The sequence below is a fragment of the Lepisosteus platostomus genome, chromosome 7 (assembly GCF_059453375.1).
Source record: "Lepisosteus platostomus isolate fLepPlt1 chromosome 7, fLepPlt1.hap1, whole genome shotgun sequence".
NCBI classification, from domain to species: Eukaryota; Metazoa; Chordata; class Actinopteri; order Semionotiformes; family Lepisosteidae; genus Lepisosteus; species Lepisosteus platostomus.
The window spans coordinates 4585469-4603790 of NC_142617.1; the positions used below are offsets into that span (position 1 = coordinate 4585469).

At 50.1% G+C, this 18322-nt stretch overlaps 1 protein-coding gene across 8 annotated transcripts in view; it reads right to left on the reverse strand.

Moving 5' to 3' along the window:
- Positions 1–16760, reverse strand: part of map7d2b (MAP7 domain containing 2b) — a 30566-nt gene extending 13806 nt beyond the window's left edge. For 2 of the 8 annotated variants that reach the window (XM_088638702.1, XM_088638701.1), the window contains exons 1-5: positions 16291–16758; positions 7637–7744; positions 7169–7246; positions 6181–6344; positions 1652–1754 (exon numbers count right to left, since the gene is read on the reverse strand). In XM_088638702.1, the coding sequence (XP_088494828.1) occupies positions 1652–1754; positions 6181–6344; positions 7169–7246; positions 7637–7744; positions 16291–16333 (496 nt within the window). In that variant the 5' untranslated portion in view covers positions 16334–16758. Of the gene's footprint in view, positions 1–274; positions 404–1651; positions 1755–6180; positions 6345–7168; positions 7247–7636; positions 7745–12699; positions 12811–16290 lie in introns of all 8 variants that reach the window. The other 6 variants (XM_088638699.1, XM_088638698.1, XM_088638696.1 and 3 more) reach the window with 6 other exon arrangements.
- Between the last annotated feature and the right edge of the window lie 1562 nt (positions 16761–18322).

Below are 18322 nucleotides of genomic sequence, written 5' to 3' on the forward strand. Positions count from 1 at the left end.
CTGCGCTATTTCTTTCGTCCTTTTCGACTTTTTTCAGTGGGCGGGTGGTGGAGAGGTGAGGGTGCTGTCACACGAAGAGCACAGAGAGTTTCACAGCAGCATGAGGGCACGATGACACAGCACGGAGACAGAGAGAGGGGGTGGGGTCTGAGCGCAGCAGGTGTGCTGAAGGAGACGGGGAAAGGCTGTCCCAGAGAGAGGTGGTGTGAGATGTGGGTGATGCACACACACACACACACACACACACAACAGTGTCACATGGGGTTCCAAGTACCATTGCTGGGCTCGGAGGCGCCTGGAGGAGGAGGGGCACCGAGGTCAGGAGGAGGGGCACCGAGGTCAGGAGGAGGGGCTAAGGCAGCAGGTAAACCTACAGGAAGGGGCGGGGCATATTCACAGTCACCTGCACACCGGGAACCAGAGCAGAGAAAGCACAACGTTACAACACACACTGGGCAGCGCCGACGGGTGGCAGGGCGGGGAGAGTCAGAGATTCTTCTAGTCCGCCGCCAACCCCACGGCTGCTGTACCACATGCACAGAAAACAAAGACAACGCTAAACTGCGCCACAAACACAGGCGCGTGTGCTGTGCCGCCAAGGAGCACATGCTGCTCGGGAGGCACAACACGCATATTATCCATTACTTGGTAGCTGTATATCCTGCAAACAGCCCAGTTCATTTGTTGATCTCCCGATAGCACACACCGCAGCCAGCACGCCTGCCCTGCGTCTTTGTTTCCTCCCTCCAGCTCAACAACATTTAGAAGACCCTCAGTACAGCAGCAAAGCTACGTATATAACCGTTATCTATCTTGGAAACCAAAAGAAAAAGTGTGGATTCTACATATATAGGAAGTGCTACAACACCATATTGAATGGTGAAATTAAAACAGGGTTCGGCTAAGCAGCGTATCAAAATCATCAACTGCAGAAGCAAAATAATGATTAGCAACCAAAAGCAAAACCTAGCATTTGTACTTGCCATCTTTTCGGAGAGCGTAGGAGGGCATGCCAGGCCTCCCACAGCACTTCAACAGCCCCACTGCATATACAGTAAGGAGCTCACCAAGGCTTTGGAAACAATAACCTGATTACCGCGCCACAAGCAAACAGGGATTTTAGCTGCGCAATCAGGACTTTAAATAATTGATTTGCTCATGAATGCACCATGAGTCTGGGTGGTGCTCTGGGAGCCTGATGCCAAATAAAGACAGATGCTCCAGGTCTTATTCGTGCAGATCAACGCATGAAATAAAATATACTTTTTGATTAATACCTTAAATTTTTTTATGTAAATCACAGCTACATTAATTCCGATGAATGAATCAAATCTAGTTGAGCTCACTTGTGCTATAAACGGAGAGCTGTGCCTGTGCTTTATTCGCAGAAGTCAGCTATAACCTTGATGAGCACTCCTCCTGTCTCCAGCCCTGCATGATTCGGCACCTGGAGAGGAGCTTCATGCTGATTTCTAAAGCAACCCAAAAGCTACTGCTGCTGCTGCTGCTTTTCCAGGCATGCCCAGTGCCCAGCTCGGCACGCAGCGCCGGCCTGCCGGTGCAGGGGGTGGTCAACCGCCTCCCCTCGGCAGGTCTGCACTGCGGCCGGCGAGCCCCTCTCCTCCCCCGCCCTCCCCCGCTCCCCGCTCACCCTCTCGGCCGCCGGTGGCCCCGCCCCAGGTCCAGCGCTTGGGTCTGTGCTCCAGCTGCAGGCTGCGCTCCAGCGAGCGGCGCATCAGGGCCTCCAGGCGCTCCTGCTCGTTGCGTTCGAACACGGGGAAGAAAAGACACTCTCTGACTGAGCCATCGCTGCGGGCCTTCGGCGGGGGAGCGGGCTGCTGCATTTAGGGGAGCTCCTTCCTTCCCCGAGACCAGGCGGTAAAACAGGAGCGAGCAGGTGAGCGGGCGACAGCTTGTGCTCTCTTCCCCCTCTCTCTCTCTCTCTCTCGCTCTGCTTCTGAATCCAGATACCCTGCCCAGCGGCGCTGGCAGGAAGGCAGAGCGCAGCAGCACGTACCGTCTGCCCTGGCACACAGCACAGCCCCCCTCCTCTCTGCAGACAGCGCTGCCTCACACTGACAGGCAGCCCGGCAGGAGGAAGGCTATGTTAATGACACAGGTTGCATCACTGGGCTGGCCAGCATCTGTTTCCACCCGCGCGCCTGTCCCTGTGGCTCCGGCTTCATTTGGCTGAGAATACTGCTCAGCAAGCATTAACCCCTTGCTGCCCAGACAAGGGAGGAGGAGGAGGAGGAGGAGGAGGAGGAGGAGGGCTGTGTTTAGATCAGAGGGAATCGTGTGCGTCACAGGAAAATAAGCTCTCCAAACCACCGAGGCAGGAGCAACGGATCTGACATGTTCCCTGCACTTATTTTATTCTCCAACTGGTTAATGGAAAACAAACATTACGAATATTTTTCTCCAAAAGATATTGAACGTCACGTTCTAATGTGCAGAAATATTCGTTACCACTACCCCGGGTTTCATATATACCACTATAAGTTACCAAGACTATGCCGGGTTAGGAGGAAATTCTAGCGATAGTTTTTAATCGGATAACTCACTTCACATGTCCTCTTTTTAAGGAGAGAAACGTAAGTTTACAATATATACCAAGAGGCATTAAAAACAGAATAAAAGCTGGTTCCAATGTGTATTTGTTGTGTTTTTAATACCTCTCTGTCTGCTTCTAAGAGCTGGTTAAAATGGGGCTCTTGTCATGGTATATATAACCCTATCAGTGTGGGGGTTCTGGGCACTGCAGAGCTCACAGCAGTCTCACTGACAGTCTGCAGCAGTATTCAAACCCAAAACTAGAGATGATGAAGCAACCACATCCCCCCAGAAACGGACAATCCCTGCATAGCCACCCTGCCACCAGCATGGTACTACACTAGCTCTCACTGTCGATAGGAATCACCATGGCGACAAGTCAAGGACTGGCTGCCAGAGCACAGCATCTTTCCAGGCTGCGATGGTAAACCGGACCTTCAGAGCTTTTTCAGTGCAAACTCCCTAAATTCACTTTAACCCCCTCCAAGAAAAAAAATAAAAAGCTTAGCTTCTCTTTTCTATACCGTTCAGGATTCTTCCAGTTCCCCTGCAGAGAAGCAGGGAGCAGAGACACCCTCCTTAGTGAGGATCCTGCTGTAGTGCAGGGCCTGGCTGCCAGGGACTGCGTCAGACACCGCCGGCTGAGGCACCCTGGGAAGGAGCACGCACACTCCCCACTGCACCCCGGGAGGGGCCAGCCTCGCCACTCCCCCCCCTGGGAGGGCAGACCCGGACTCGCATTCCAGTCTCGAACACATCCTGGGATTGAGAACGCAGCCGCGGTGACGGCCAGCGCCCTGGGTGACAAAGGGGGCCCAGGGGGCCTTCATACCGCTGAGCCGCCCTTCGGAAGCCGAGAGGGGGACACGCATCTCCCCTTCGCTGAACCCAGGCTCGCAGATACAACCTGCCTATTTAGCACTGCTCGCAGCTCCAGATCCACGAGTCGTTTCTGCAATTAAGAATTGCCATAGCAATGTGGCTGTGAAATGGGGCACCCATCTCATTGGTTAAAAAACCAATTGCTAGAATGTGGGATAAAGAATTCAGAAATCTTAAGACATTCTGCAGAAACTTAGACATTCTGCAGAAAACCTGTAAAGCTCGGTTTCTTTACAGGTAGACACCGTTGGCATGAACTAAAAATATGTATTATGCCCATATTTAAAATCTATTCTTTTCATTAGAAATAAAAAAACGTGTGAGCCAAATTGCTTGTAAAAGACAATGCAAACTAAAATGCTGTACTGTTGGTATCTTATCGTTTTAAAGCCAAGTTCGATCCTGCTCACACTGTATGTAGCAAGAGCACAAATCACAGTGTTTCGGGAAAAACACTTGCCGCTCATTAATTTCATTTCACCCTCCCAGAGCTTTTCTAAATATGGCAGAGCTGTCGCTTCTAGCGTTTCATCAAAGTCTACAGCTCTGGTCTAAGTACGGGCTTATTACAAGGGACAAATGAAACACAAAAGGAATGCCTGCGGTCTGTGACAGCAGGGCAGGAAAGAGTTAAGGAGCATCCCCCTGTGATGTCATAGTCCACCAGCACCACTTCAGGATGATTCCAACTAGGCTTGTAAGGGGTGCAGGCAGAGGGGGGCGGGTGTGGGGTTGACATTTCACTGCTACAACAGGTCACATCTTCTCTCCGTCGGAAGGTCAGCCCCGCCTCCTCATTAAGCATGCAGAGATTTGCACCCAGCAGCCCTCACAGGGTCTTAACAAAGCATGAAGCCCCTGGAGATAAGCAGCTGGAGGGCAGGGAGTCACTGTTCATTAAAACACTAGACAGAGGGCGGGGAGGGGGAGTCTGTGATCTTGCAGCACAATAAGCAGCTGCACTAGTCCCCAGCTGAATTCAGGACTTCAAATGACAAAAGCCACAAGAAGCAGTGCACAGAAAAGTGGAGGAGCATTCGTGCTTTTCAACAGAAAATGATACCAGTCATAAAGCACTAATTTTAAGAGGATGAGGACACACTGATACCTGAGTCATGGCATTAAGAGAAGATCTACATGCTCCTTCATAGCAACATTCTCCCTGCAGCTGAGCTGTGCTTTCAGAGGGTGTGCAAAGAAACAGGTATGTAATAAAAGGTGGATGCTCACATTTTATTTAACAAAAAAATCAGATTGTGGGTATGAATTGCAATAAGCACTGATCAAGTTTTTGAAGCGGAGGGGGAATGACCCCACGAGTATTTCCAGCTATGTTCCTGAACAAGACACTGAGAGCTCTAGAGAGAGGGAGGAAGCATGTGTTCAGATTTGGTCATTAACAACTGGAGCAAACCTCACCATTGGGTGTTGAGCGGTACTGTTCAGCTTTCTCAGAATAATGCAGGAAGGTCTTTTTCATCATTAGTAATCTGAATATTACATAACTCCTAGGCTGGGGTGTTTGCACTGGCTGCCAGATTTCCAAAGATGTGAAGACCTTGTTTTTTTTTAAATTTCTCATCGCCACTTTTTGTGTTGTGGAAATCCCAGCCCCTCGGAATCACCAGCTGTTTCTGTCTTCACGCCTCTGCTCACAGCTGCAAACCCCCGCCGCCGCACACGGGGGAGAAAGAGGAGAGACTCCTCTGCCCCGCCCACCTCCGGACGAGCCGCTCGTGTTTGGACAAGTAACAGTGCAGGGCTGCCCCCACCACCCCACCCCACCCCACCCCACCCCAAGGGGGCATCAGTGCTGATCGGAGGAGAGGCGTGTCTCCCACCAAGCCACAGGGGTCGCTGAGAGCAGCGAGAGCTCTCCTTTCCCGCCTCGGCACCTCGGCTTCTGGGATCCACTGTGACATGACCCAGGCTCGAACCCACGATCACCGAACTCAACCAGGCATATTTACCAGTTGAGCTCCTCAGCCCCCCCCCCCCGCATCACCTGTTTTGAGCTCTGCTTGGCAAAGACCCTTCTTTGGAACATGGGGGAGTGCCGCCCACTCCCCCATGTTCCAGTTGATGCATTAGGAGGCAGCTCATCTTACTGCACCTTAAGAGCAGCTGCCTTCCACCTGGAGCCTGTGCCTTTACTGCTTTGAGGGGGCCTTTACTCAGCATCCTTATGGATCTCCACCCCCTCAGGCCACCAGGGAAGCAGGGATTGGCTACAATTAAACCAAGACTTGCCTTTTCAGTCTGGTTTCTGGTCATTCGTTGAAAAAAACCCAGCACGTGCACTGGAATTGCCAGGTGACCTGCGGCCCCAGGCCCCCCACGCGGAGGGCGGCGGACGTCCGAGAGGAGGCGGGAGAGGAAGGGCCCTCCCTCGGGCTGGTCCGGAGGTGTGCCGCCAAGTGGAGACCCTTCTCCGGGAGGGAGTGCGAGCCTGAACCTCCTCTCACACTCCCAGGGAGATCAGGGAGGACAAGTCAGCCTGGAAGCAGGTGTCAGGGGCAACCCTGGCAACAGGACCCCGAACGTCACCCAGACCCTGTGCTCTGACCCCAAGCTTCTCTCCCTGTCTGTGTCTCCATGGAGAAAAGCTGGGGTATGTGAAAAGATTAATTCCTAATGCAAGAAATTGTATAGGACTAATAAAGAAAAAAAAACCCCCGAACGTCACCCAGCCAACCCCGGACCAGCACCCCCCTGACCCCTGACCCCTGACCCCTGACCCCTGACCTTCTCCTCCTCCATCCTCTGCCGGCGCTTCTCCTCCACGGCGGCGCGGCGCAGCTCCTCTCTCTGCCGCTGCTCCTCCAGCCGGCGCCAGCGCTCCTCCACCTGCCGGGCGTACTGCAGCTGCGCCCTCCGCTCCCGCTCCAGCATGGCCTGCTCCCGGGCCGCTGCGGACAGGCAGGGGGCGCGGGTCAGGCCCTTCTCTCACCGCCACAACGGGTTTCACGGCGCCGCCGCAATCGGGAGCGCCGGCGGCAGACGCAGGGAGGAGGGAAGGAGCGCCGGCTACTGCCGTACGGCACCCACGGCAACTCCTGCCCCAGCCCAGCCCCCCGGGGACCCTCCTCGCCAAACACACTCACGCCACTTGAATCGTCCGCGCTTCTTCCGCTGCATTCAGACACAAACGAGCCGGGACAAAAACCGCACAACCCCAGGGTAGAGGTCCAAACGGATCTCTCGGGTCCCACAGGGGAGGGTCCCGCCAGCCGGGAACGACAGAGCTGAGAAGTTAGAATAGGTTGTACCCCGGTGGCAAGTTATCTCCCTTCTGTGGATGACTCCCAGGGCTATTTCCACCAGGACGGTGGGGTAAGAGTTCAGAGAGAGAGGCTGTCAGAATGGAACAGCTGACCAGCGCGTTTTCTATACGATCTACAACAGTCCTCCGGGGGCGCAGCTATCGTACAGCGGGACGGAATAACCTACAGCACATCTCCCAGAGGACTGCGGCAAAACCAAAGAGCTGCAAAGCCTCCACTTATCCCATCTGCTCTCCGGCCAGGCCTGGCTTCACACGAAGCTGCACCTCACCGACGACATGGCCTTACACGAGAGAGAGCAAACGGTGGGGGTTTCAGTGCTGTCGTGGAAGGCGGGTGACTGGGGTGACCGCGGTGAAGGGCTGAAAACGACACGGGTCCTAGCAAAAAAAAAACGCCTTCAGATCTGGCGGAAGAATAAATGGATGAAAACGGAGGTTCAAACTCACCCAGGCTCTTCTCCCGCTCCTCCCTCCTCTCCTTGGCCAACCGCATCCTGTCATCGGTCTTTAAACAGCCCTCCAGGTCTGCAAGGAAAACGCTCCCACAGATGAACTGCTTTTAAACGGCTTTTAATAAATGGGCGTTATTAATAAACGATCAAATTAATTTGAACACTATATTTCGCCGTCACTGCCATGTCATTGGTGTGAATCCGAGCCCTGTGTAGATTTGTGGATCCCCATCCAAAACATCCATTACTGTGCACAACGCAAGGCAGAACATCTGTAAATAGTGACTTGGAGAGCACTGAAATCCTCTGTTATAATCACGTATTCAACCGTAATTCAACTCCTACGAAACATCAGGAGGGATTGATATCATTATGCAAGGGAGCTCACTGCCTAGTACACTGGGGTTCAAAGTCTCCCACAGCAGCGCCCCCTGTCTGTGCTGAAGAGAGGTGCTGGACTTACTTTGTTTACCTGCAGGGCTGCTGGGATTGGCTGCCAGGCGGACTGGGGAGGCGTGGCCATTGGTCTGGGCCCTCCTCTCCTCTCCGTGGGGCGGGGCCATGGGAACAGCTGCTCCAAGAGAAGATTCAGACTCAAAGAGCTTCACTGGCACGACCGACACAATACAGTGTAGATAGACAGATAAGACTTTATTGATCCCGAAGGGAAATTGATGCCAAAGCAGGAACTACTACACACAATTTACAGTAAAAACGTTTACCAACATCACATAAAACACGATTGTGGGACTGTCTGTTCCCCAGGCTGTGATTTGAGATCACATAATGGGGAGCCAGCTCTGTCCAGTTTCGTCCTCACTCTGCCAACAGGGCCGGAAGATGTTCTGATTCTGGCAGGTGTGGGAATTCTAGGATTAGATATGTTAAGAGCTGGAAGGGTTTTTTTTTTTACATAGGTTTTAGATGGGAGGCTGAGTGTGTGCACCGCTTTTTCTCATTTCTCATTTTATCATCTGCACTTCAATATAAACAGAGTGACGGGAACACAGATCTAGCTTACATACACAACGCATCACGCTCGGGAAGACTAGTTATCAGTGCACAGGGCGGACTCTTTTGGATCAGCCTCCAAATCAGCAGAAACACGAAGACCCAGGAAAGCAAACAGAAGGAAAGCTAGGGGCTATACGTGTCTTTTCACAGAGGGCCTGGAATGCAGAACCGTGTGCTTGAACCTGACAGTGTAGGATCCCTCACAGAAGCCAAAGACAGAATTCTTCCAGCATGAAGTGGCTTGCATTTAGACAAGCCAGATGAGCTCCATCCCATGTTAGAATAGGAAGTCAGCTTTCTTCCATTATTTTGCTAGACAGAGCTCCTTCTGAGCCCTTCAATTATCACCCTCAGGATGTGGGCCCTAGGGGTGAGAGGAGCGTAAATTGGAAAGTATTTAAGGGCTGGGATGATCTAAACCACCCCGAGTGGCAGGAGATTATCGAAGATTACGAGCTAAAGCAGATGAAGGCCTGGATTGGTGTTCATGTCTTCCAGTGCATCTCGACTGTGCAGTTCCGCAAAGGCAAGAACGCACCCTGCAGGACGAAGCGGGATTTCAGAATCCAGCTTCGCACTCCACAGCCCCGTGTCACTGGCAAGGCCTCATGAGGGACGGGCAAGTGAACCTGACAGCTGTAATCCAGCCCCCAGAGGCCAATGGGAGTTGAGAAGAGGTGCAATTAGAGCTGGAAAACAGGAGCCGGTGTTTGTCTTACGCAGACAGAGGTGGTGCTGGGGTTACCAACAGGACTCACGTCTCCCACGCCCTTGGAAACACGGCACTTCCCACAATCTCCTCTCCCAGCCCTGATTGGGCCTTTTGGTGGATCACACTTCCTCCAAATCATTTCTGGCGCAGCGCTAAACACCGCCTCTGCTGGGAGAGACACCAGTTTGTGCTCCAGCTGGAACACTGGACACTTTCCTTGCTGCCGCTCCCCAGCCTGTGAACAGCATGAGCTAGCCTAGGAGAATTCTGCCCTGTGCAGGACTGCTCTGGGGCCCTGAGCATGAAGTGCAAGGCTGGTGAACGAGAGAGACTTCGAGGAAGTTAACGGTCCCCATGGTCACATGGTTAGGACTGCGCCAGGGTGGCAATGAGGAAAACGATTTTTTGTACTTCAACCTGGACATCATTCTGGTTTATTTGTAGCTTATTGTTTGAAAGAAGTGATTTATTTTGTCATGAATCACATGTCCGGCAAATTTAAAGACCAACTGCATGCCCCACTTGAACACTGATACATTTGATGGACCAAATCAACTCGCCTGGATATGATGTAGCCAACCACTGATGAGACAGTATTTCGGGAACAGGCTTTTAAGAAGGGCCAGCTAGCCCATCTGGTGACCTCAGCTCATGAGGATGACCTCATCAGCTGATGGAAAGACAATGCGCAAAGAGCCGGTGACCGGGAATACAGTAACACAACTATTTGAAGAAAATGACATATTTATTGGCCTAAAAAGGCCAACAGAAAAAAGAAAACCGAACGATGTATTTGCAGAAAAAAAAGGAAAAACAATAAAAGGAAATTGAGTTTCCCTCAAAGGGATAATTACTGTATTTCTGGGATCAATACATTTTTTATTGTACAGCTTTTTATGGTCGGTATAATCTCAAAGCACTGTACAAAATAACTCCCACTAAAATATTTATTGTGGCATCAGAGGAGGGGCAACAAGTGACTAATGCAATCCCCTCGTTTCTGCAGTATTTCAGCCTCCCATTGCTATTGCAGGTAACAAGCAAAGAGTTTGGTTGCAACTCCTTCTTCATTGGCGAAAACGTCCATGTCTTCAGTGGTTGGTCTGGAGTGAGGATCAACACCAGGAAGATTATATTTATACTATTACTAGCTCATTCAGCTGACCCTTTCCGGTGGCTCTGTGGCTGAGGATCTGCGCCTGTGGCTGGAAGGTTGCTGGTTCGTATCCCGCGGCCGGCAGAGGAATCCTACTCCGTTGGGCCCCTGAGCAAGGCCCTTAACCCCAACTGCTCCAGGGGTGCTGTACAATGGCTGACCCTGTGCTCTGACCCCACGCTTCTCTCCCTGTCTGTGTGTCTCATGGAGAGCAAGCTGAGGTCTGTGAAAAGACAAATCCCTAATGCAAGAAATTGTATATGGCCAATAAAGTGATCTTCTTCTTCTTTCATCCAAAAACAACCTATGTGCATCCATTTCTTTTCCTGGAGCAATCTGGGTGATGTACTGTGCTTTTCTCAAGGCTACAACACCAATGACTTGTCTCGCCTGGGATTCAAACCCACAACCTTCCTGTTACAAGGCCTGTTGTCTTGGTCATAGGACCACTACAATCTTTCTTGCTCCCTCATGCAGCGGAAGAATACCTAAACCACACACATGTAGCATTTTAAGGATTCCAGAGCTGGGTTTGGTGTAGTGTGAATCACAGCTCCAACCCAGCCTGTCTGCCAGGAGCTGATCCAACAGACAAGCTCTTCCACTTTCACTTCTCATCCCTGTGTGGTGGAACCTCATTGCCATGGTGGAGGAATCAGTGCCACTGTCAGGAATTTGGGGTGACAGACTCCTCATTAGACCCGCCCTTGTCACCAATGGCAACACAGCAGTCACATGGCCTGTGAATGATTTTTTCTTTCTCTGCGTGTGATGAACTTGTTAATAATTCACAGTTTTGGCAAAGTGTATCAGTAGACCCACCTGCTCACATTTGACAGAATATCTTTCAAACTACAGTATGGAATTCAACAGTACAAAACAGGGGACAACTGTGATACGAGAAAGGCAATGAAACTCATACTGGTTGTTACTGGTGATCATTGTGGGATAAATACTGTACACAGACAATCTTTGAAATTTAAAATAGAGTGCACAATCATTGGTTTCTATTTTAATAATCGATTGTAAGAAATATTTGCAATAAGTTGCCTGAGATATCTGTAAGAAATTGCCACAAGAGTATTAATGATTTAATATGATCAAACCCCAAAAACATCAGCAACGGTTCTAATTTATCTGCATCAGTAAATCCATACAGCCAGGTAAATGTCAGTGAAGAGCATTAAGGTAGAAGGACTTACAACTATATTTAATTGTGATAAAAAACATTAATATTTTAAACACAGAAATCCTGCTCTCCAGACAGCTGAACGACCGAAAACAAGGTTACGAGATTTCACTTGTTCAACAATCAGAACAACTGTACACGTTTCAGTACTTTGATTTTAAATGTTACTTTGCAATGAGGGTTGAGTAAGTATGCGACACTTATCAGAATTAGCTTTCAATGGAGTGAACATTCAGTACAAGCAGTGCATCAACCAATCAGCAGGACAGTCATCTTGTCTGTCACTGCTGGAGCAACACTGGTCTGGGGGCTGCTGCCAGCCCTTCCCAAAGAGAAAGTGAATTCTCAGACCAGGGAGCACTTTACGACAGCCCGAGAAGGGAGCGTCCCACAAAGGGTACACGCTGCAGAGCAGCTGGCACCTCAGAGCCATCAGGGGGAAGAGTCTTCAAGCTCCCATCACCCCTCCTGCCGATCAAGGTCATCACTTTTGCGAGAGGAGAGAGCCTCCGAAACGCTGCCTCATAACACACGCACTCCGCGCCTGAAGCAAATCACTCCTGCTGCCGAGGATGAACGCTAACTGAAAAGCCAGTCATGACAGGGCACTCTGACTCTGTTCTACTGTAAACACAAACTAGACTCAAAGCCGGAGCTGCAATAATATTCATAACGGTGCTCTTGCATATCTCAAAGCATATCTTCTGTAGCCAGCACTGCTGATTTCTTTGTATTATACATTCACAAGTGGCTGATAAATCTAAAATGAATTATTACTGCCAACTACAAATTAACAGGGGCTAGCAGTGCCCTAGTGGGTGAGTCCCTGGGCCCGTGACCAGTGCGATGTGGGTTCAGGTGTCGCTGTGTGATAAAAAGTCGTCTTGCTTGAAGTGCACCACGGACTTTGTGCTACAACCCAGACATTGTTGAATAAATCCAATCCATGGGACTCGCTGGCAAAGTGGGTATTCAAACTGCGGCAGGCGTGAGACAGGCAGTCCCTCGCACATGACTGGCGTGACAAACCAGAAGGTCTGCCTTCCTGACCAGTGACCCGCCCCGCAAGCGCCTTCCCCAGAACTGGCACCCCGTGACTCCGAGCCCAGTGTCACCAGGCGGCCAGCCACGCAAGGGGACCCCCGGCCGTGGGCTCCCAAGGTGCTGAGCACGGTCTGGTCAGGCTCGTCCCCTCCACATTCCACAGACGCCCTGGAAGTGAAAACTATCCCTGCCCAAACACACACGCACGCGACGTCACACAAACACAAGCCCCGCGGGTTCAAGAGAGGAATAAAGCAAGCTCTGATTTACTCCTCAAACACGCCCCCAGGTGGAAAGACTAGCTGACGGGTATCCACGTGTCGTGGGGTGTGATGAAGGCCAAGAAGACCTCAGCAGTTGATTTCCCCCCTTGATAAAGAAAAACAATTCCACTGAACTGCAGCCACCTACCTCAGAAATGAAGAAACGATTTCCTTCTGCCTCAGCTGTGCTCGCACTGGAGCTCAGAAGAAGTAGAACAGAATGCCCTCCTGGTCAAGCAGGAAACACTAGTATTGATTGCTTTAAAAGAGGAGGAAGGAGGGATGCAATAAATTTACCTCAGGGCTGCAAGTCCATGCAGTAGGCATTTTTTGCAAATCACTTAAAGGCTTAACCCCAACGTATTTTTGGAAAGTGTCAATGCCAAGGAAAATCTGTGGTTTATGGGAACTACGTGTTATTTTGAAAAACAGCAGGAAAGATAGATACAGAATTGACGGCGGCTCTGAGACGAACTATTTGCAAGCTGATATGATTCAGCCAGCTGAACGCACAGGTTCCCCGCATAAAAACCGACGCGCCCGCTCTCTCCCTCTCTCTCCTCTTGGACAGACTGCGAGCTCGGAGGAGCGGAAAACCTCTTCTCGAGAACGATCACAATCAACACGCGGGCAGAAAGCACATGACCCTCAAACGCTGTCAAAGCCCACGTACCCTTGTCGGGACAAGCCTAAAAACACATTTCCACACAAGGAAGCACCTGGCTCAAACGCCTTCAAAGTACTGTACAGTGCATTTCCGATAGAGCCAAATGAGTCCGAGAGCGCATTTCCTGCTTGTCATTACAGGACGTATAATCGATTTCCAGGCCTGGTCCGCGGTGCCCAGAACGCAATAAAGCGGAGAGCAGTCCCTTAGTGCAGCTACAAGCTCAGACATTAGATGAACATCACTGCAGGGAAGGCACTCAGACCCTATTAAGATCAAAATTGAAAGACAAGAACCAAGAATAAACTGGTTTGCCCACTTTACTAAAAAAACTGCTCTATAATTCTCATCTGAAGACCGCGAGAGACATTGTCAGCATTTAAACTGATCATACGTCTAGATTTTTACAACTTATTTTTTTTGTTGCATCATTTAGAGAGCATATTTAACGTGAGCTGTGCTGGGGATCATCAGCAAATTTTCGATCAGAAGGCGAAGGGATTTTGGATGTACAATGGGGAAAAATGCTTACCCTTATTATCACCCTTCTTCTTTCTGATAGCACAGCTATAAACACGAGATCCATCGCTGATGAGCAGCCGCAGCTGGGAATGACAATGTAGCAGACGCGCTCACAATCTTTTTTTTGTTTCTTTCCGGTGAACCTCTTCTGGTTACGGGCAGCTCTGGTACTGGCTACAAATCTTGCACGGCTGCCTAGTGTTCAGCATTGATGCCTCTCAGAGCTGAGGGCCTGGGTTCAGTTCCGGACCTGGGGGACTGTCTGTGTGGAGTTAGTATGTTCTCCATGTGTTCTGGCACAGTAAGGAAAACTGGCCCTGCGGTGAGTGTGTGTCTATGTGTGCCCTGTGATGGACTGGCGTCCCGTCCAGGGTGTACCCTGCCTTGCGCCTGTTGCTTGTCGGGATAGGGGCCGGCTTCCCTGAGACCCTGAATCGGATAAAGCTGTTGGAAAACAGCCTGATGGATCGCACATCCCATTCCATGTTTCAAGAGCTGAAAGCGAATTTAAAAATAGGCCTTCCGACAGAAAACAGGACTCAATCTGTGGAAATCGCATTGCAAACTACATCCCATCTGTGGACATTAACTGAATAAAGTCATGGGAATATGTGAACTATATTAAACCAGTGTCTCTTTCCCCCTTTGCTACTGCAGATGATTCATAAGGCGGATGAGCTCCATTTTATTTTCAGGCTGGTCACTGAGTGAAGCAAAGATGGGCAAAGTCATCACAACGAGACAACCCCTTTCTCCGCCATGCCAGAAAGTATTTTAAAAAGTCATAAATCATTCTAGATCCACGAGTCAGTGAGCACAGTACTTCCTCATTCGAACCGACGTTGCTCGCTATTATTGTAAACAAACATCTTGTCGAAAGAACACTTTTTATCAGGCAAGTGTGTCACATCTGTGGAAATCAACTGAAGTCATGGAAACAGGGAAACTATCGGGGTGCCTAGTCAATCTCATGTTTCCAGCCCGGGGGAAAGACACCCTGATGGGATCCGATCCGCCTGTGAATGAGAGTTGAGGTGGAGAAGCCAGGACCGCCAGTGTTCACCTGTGTGACCAGGGCAGCTCAGGAGGCCCACAGGAAGGATGAGAGCTGGCCTGGCCTGTGACTCTGTGTGGCTACAGCGGGGCTCAGCCTGAGTGAGAGTGGGTAGCAGATTGTAGCTCAGAGTGGAGGCTCTGTGGAATTGTCACTGGATATTGTCAGGGCAGCTGTAGGGCCACTACCATAACAAGCCGTTTGAGAAAAGAACATAGTTCTGCGCAAATACAGATCTGAGCCACCGTCGTTTAGATCCCATTAACCACACTGGAAATTCTCCTCCAGGACCGGGACTGCAAACCCCTGTCTAGCCTGTCACCAGTTCCCCCTGTTTGTAGCACCTCTGTCAGCCTGACTTGGATGAGCGGGGTCTTTCGCAGGCTGGTCACGTCAAATTGACCACCGCCCTTCATCTAGACCAGGCCAGACCCACAGGGAGGCTGAATCCCCCTTAAGGTCAAAGTGAGTTAAACCCTTCTAACTCACTGTAGACTGAAGCGCAGCTCCCCAGACTGGGACTCATCCAGTCTGACACTCGGAGAGCAGGCACACTTTTTTACTGATCAACATTGGTAAATACAACAGAAATTAAAATTACTTTGGTTATACCACCGTCGTACAAAAAAAAAACAACTGTTCCATCCTACTGTGCGACGCGATTTTACTGTTTGTTCCCCTCAGCAGCACACACCCCCACGCTCCTGTTCACCTGTCGTTGGTACAGCAAATACATTTGTCTTCGGAAACACGATGCAATACAGTCCTGCTCCTGCTAGAATTCCTTTCTATCCTTGCTAATACTCTCTAGGCTGCTACTCACCTTTAAATCAATAAACGGCAATTTCTCGTTCAGTGATTTTTCAGACTCCATTAATGATGAAAGCTCTTCAATGGTTATCAGAAAGATTAAAAAGGTGTCGGGTGTTATAAGGTGTTACAGGGTGTTGTTTTCTGAATATGATATACAATATATCTAGGTTTTATATACAGTTTATATGAACACCATTCACCGTTGGTCTTGCATTAACGTCAGCCATTAGATATTAAAAACTGAACTTATATGTTTAATATCACAGTCAAACACTGTTTGAAACAGAAGTTTTAATCGATTTTTGCCTGTGATTCCAGCGGTACCCAGCCGCCGCTGTGGTGGAGAACGGTGAAACGTGTTTGGTGCGCTTTGGTTGATCTGTTATTTGCGGCTACATCTTTTATTCTAACAAAGCACTTCAAAACGAAAAAAAAAAGGGGGGAGGGGGGCGATTCCCAACTTTGTATTTAAAGCCCCACCGCACCTGTGAATGACAAATGCCTGCATTCCTGCACTGCCGCCCTCCGCTGTGCTACGAGGAGGGATGGACACAGAAATCCCTCGCTGCTGGGCGGCCGGAGCTCTGGCCCGGCATTACCTCACCGCAAGAGGCATCGGGCCGACACTTCACCCGACATAACCGGCATCCCCGCCGTGTTCATCCGGCCGTTCGCGCTCTTACCTGGCCGTATCTTCGCAGGCGGCTGGACCGCGCAGTCCGCCATCTTTCAGCTCGGCTGTAACCCCCGCGGATGCACAGGCGCAATGTCACCTCCAGCCGCGGCACAAAACCTCCCCAAATTTAGGCTTCGGTCGCACGCATCACCTGCCTCTCCCTCGGCACCCTGAGAAGGACAAGCAGTGCGCTGGGGGGGGAAATATCTCTTTCCACCTCATCAGCACAAATGGGCACCGCAGAGCGCTAACGCAGCGCTGAAGCTTGCGGAGCAGCTTGTGATACTTGCATATACTGTATATATATTCAGAGATCACAGTACAGCTCGCATTGATAACAGCAGCGCTGATTTCCCTGTGGGGAACTGAATCCCTGCCGTGGAGCTGGACTCTGCGGGACCTGGCTGTTTTATCAGTGTCTGTGTGTGCGACTGCACGTCCATGTAGCCACGGGCGAAACGTTACATCACGACGGTCTGAAGCTGAGCCTTCTCTGACAATTGCATTTAGCCAACATCGTCTGACGGTTTTCTCACAGGGCCGGGGGACTGGCTTTCAAAAAGTGAATGTTACAGGATGCAGTAATCTCTTCGTGTAAAATACAGTGATATAAGGTGTTCTTTTGACAAAACAGTTTGTTTACCATAATGGCGAGCAGCATCAATAAGACTGAGGAAATACTGTGCTCACTGACTCGTGGATCTTAAATGATTTGTGACGTCTTTAAATATTTTCCTTTTCTCCTCTGGGGAGTTTTTTTTTATTCTAAGGACTGATGAAAAAATATTCTTTTGAAATGGGGATTATTAAAGTCTTGGTCTCTCCATGTTTTCAGGCGTAGTTGTACTCCTGAGCTCCGATGTAGAGTTTTGCATACGGTACAAAACCCTTTTAAAAAATGCCATTGAAACCGAAGAGGCTTTGCGAAGTAGGAAACCCAAGACTTTCAAAAATCTGCTGAATCTGTCCTCTGATTGAACTACATGTACAGGAGCAGGGCATTTTCTCTGTGTTGAAGCCCTGGAGAAAGAAAATCATTTTTCTCCATGCAGGAATTCTTGCAGACGCACTCAGAGGAGAGAATAGTGTCTGAGCAGCTGTCCCAGGACTCTAGTGCTGATCTCCCACACTGTGGTTTATCCCATCATTTGTCCCCCAGTCTCCTGTTCTTTCCCTCCAGCTCAGATGTGTCTCTTGTGACAGCTGGGGCCACTAGTGACTGCTTAAACACTTCAAGCTGAATGAATGGAGCCTGTCTGCCCATCTCTGAGCCCCTGGCGTGGTGCTTATTTTCTGCTGGGTGAGCTGAGCAGAGTCTTATTCCCAGCATGCCTCAGCCCAGTCCCCACTGGGCAACATGACATCTCTCGCACCTGAATCACACCTGTGTGTGATTGCCAGTTCTGGAGAAGCGACAGCAGCCAAGATAAACCTGAAAACTCAAGTTCAAACACGCACTGCACAGAGTTCCTCTCCTCTCGCCTGTCTGAGTTCACACAAGAGCACTTCAGAAACAAAGGCATTAAATCTGACGCCCAGTTATCGAGACTGGTGTACCGGTGTCGTCTTGTTCTGGCCTTGCCTTTGTTCTGTACTGGGAAAGGCAAAAGAAGAAGGTGTCCTGCCCTTCCTTCCTGATTAAAAACAGATCTGAAAGAGCTTTCACGTGAGACCGATCATTCCTTAAGTAATAGAAAAATAAAATCAAGTACAGTTAACTTTTGTTTAACTCGGCACTTCACACGAGACGTGAAGGCTTGGAAGAGAAGTGGAGAAAACGGTGCTTTCAGACTGTGAAGGCTCTCGCAGTCGTATGGATGGTGGAGAAAAGGTTGCTCCACGCTGTTCAGCTGCAGGTCTGTAGAGGCTGGTGAGTCCCCGTTCCAGTGTGCACAACCCAGGCAACCTCACGCTCACAGCCTCCACCTGCAAGGTAAACTGGGGAGTCCTTCTCCCAGTCTGGAAATATGACATTGGCTAGCCATCCCAGTAGTTTACATATTTCCATGACTTCATGACTCCATTCAATTGATTTCCAG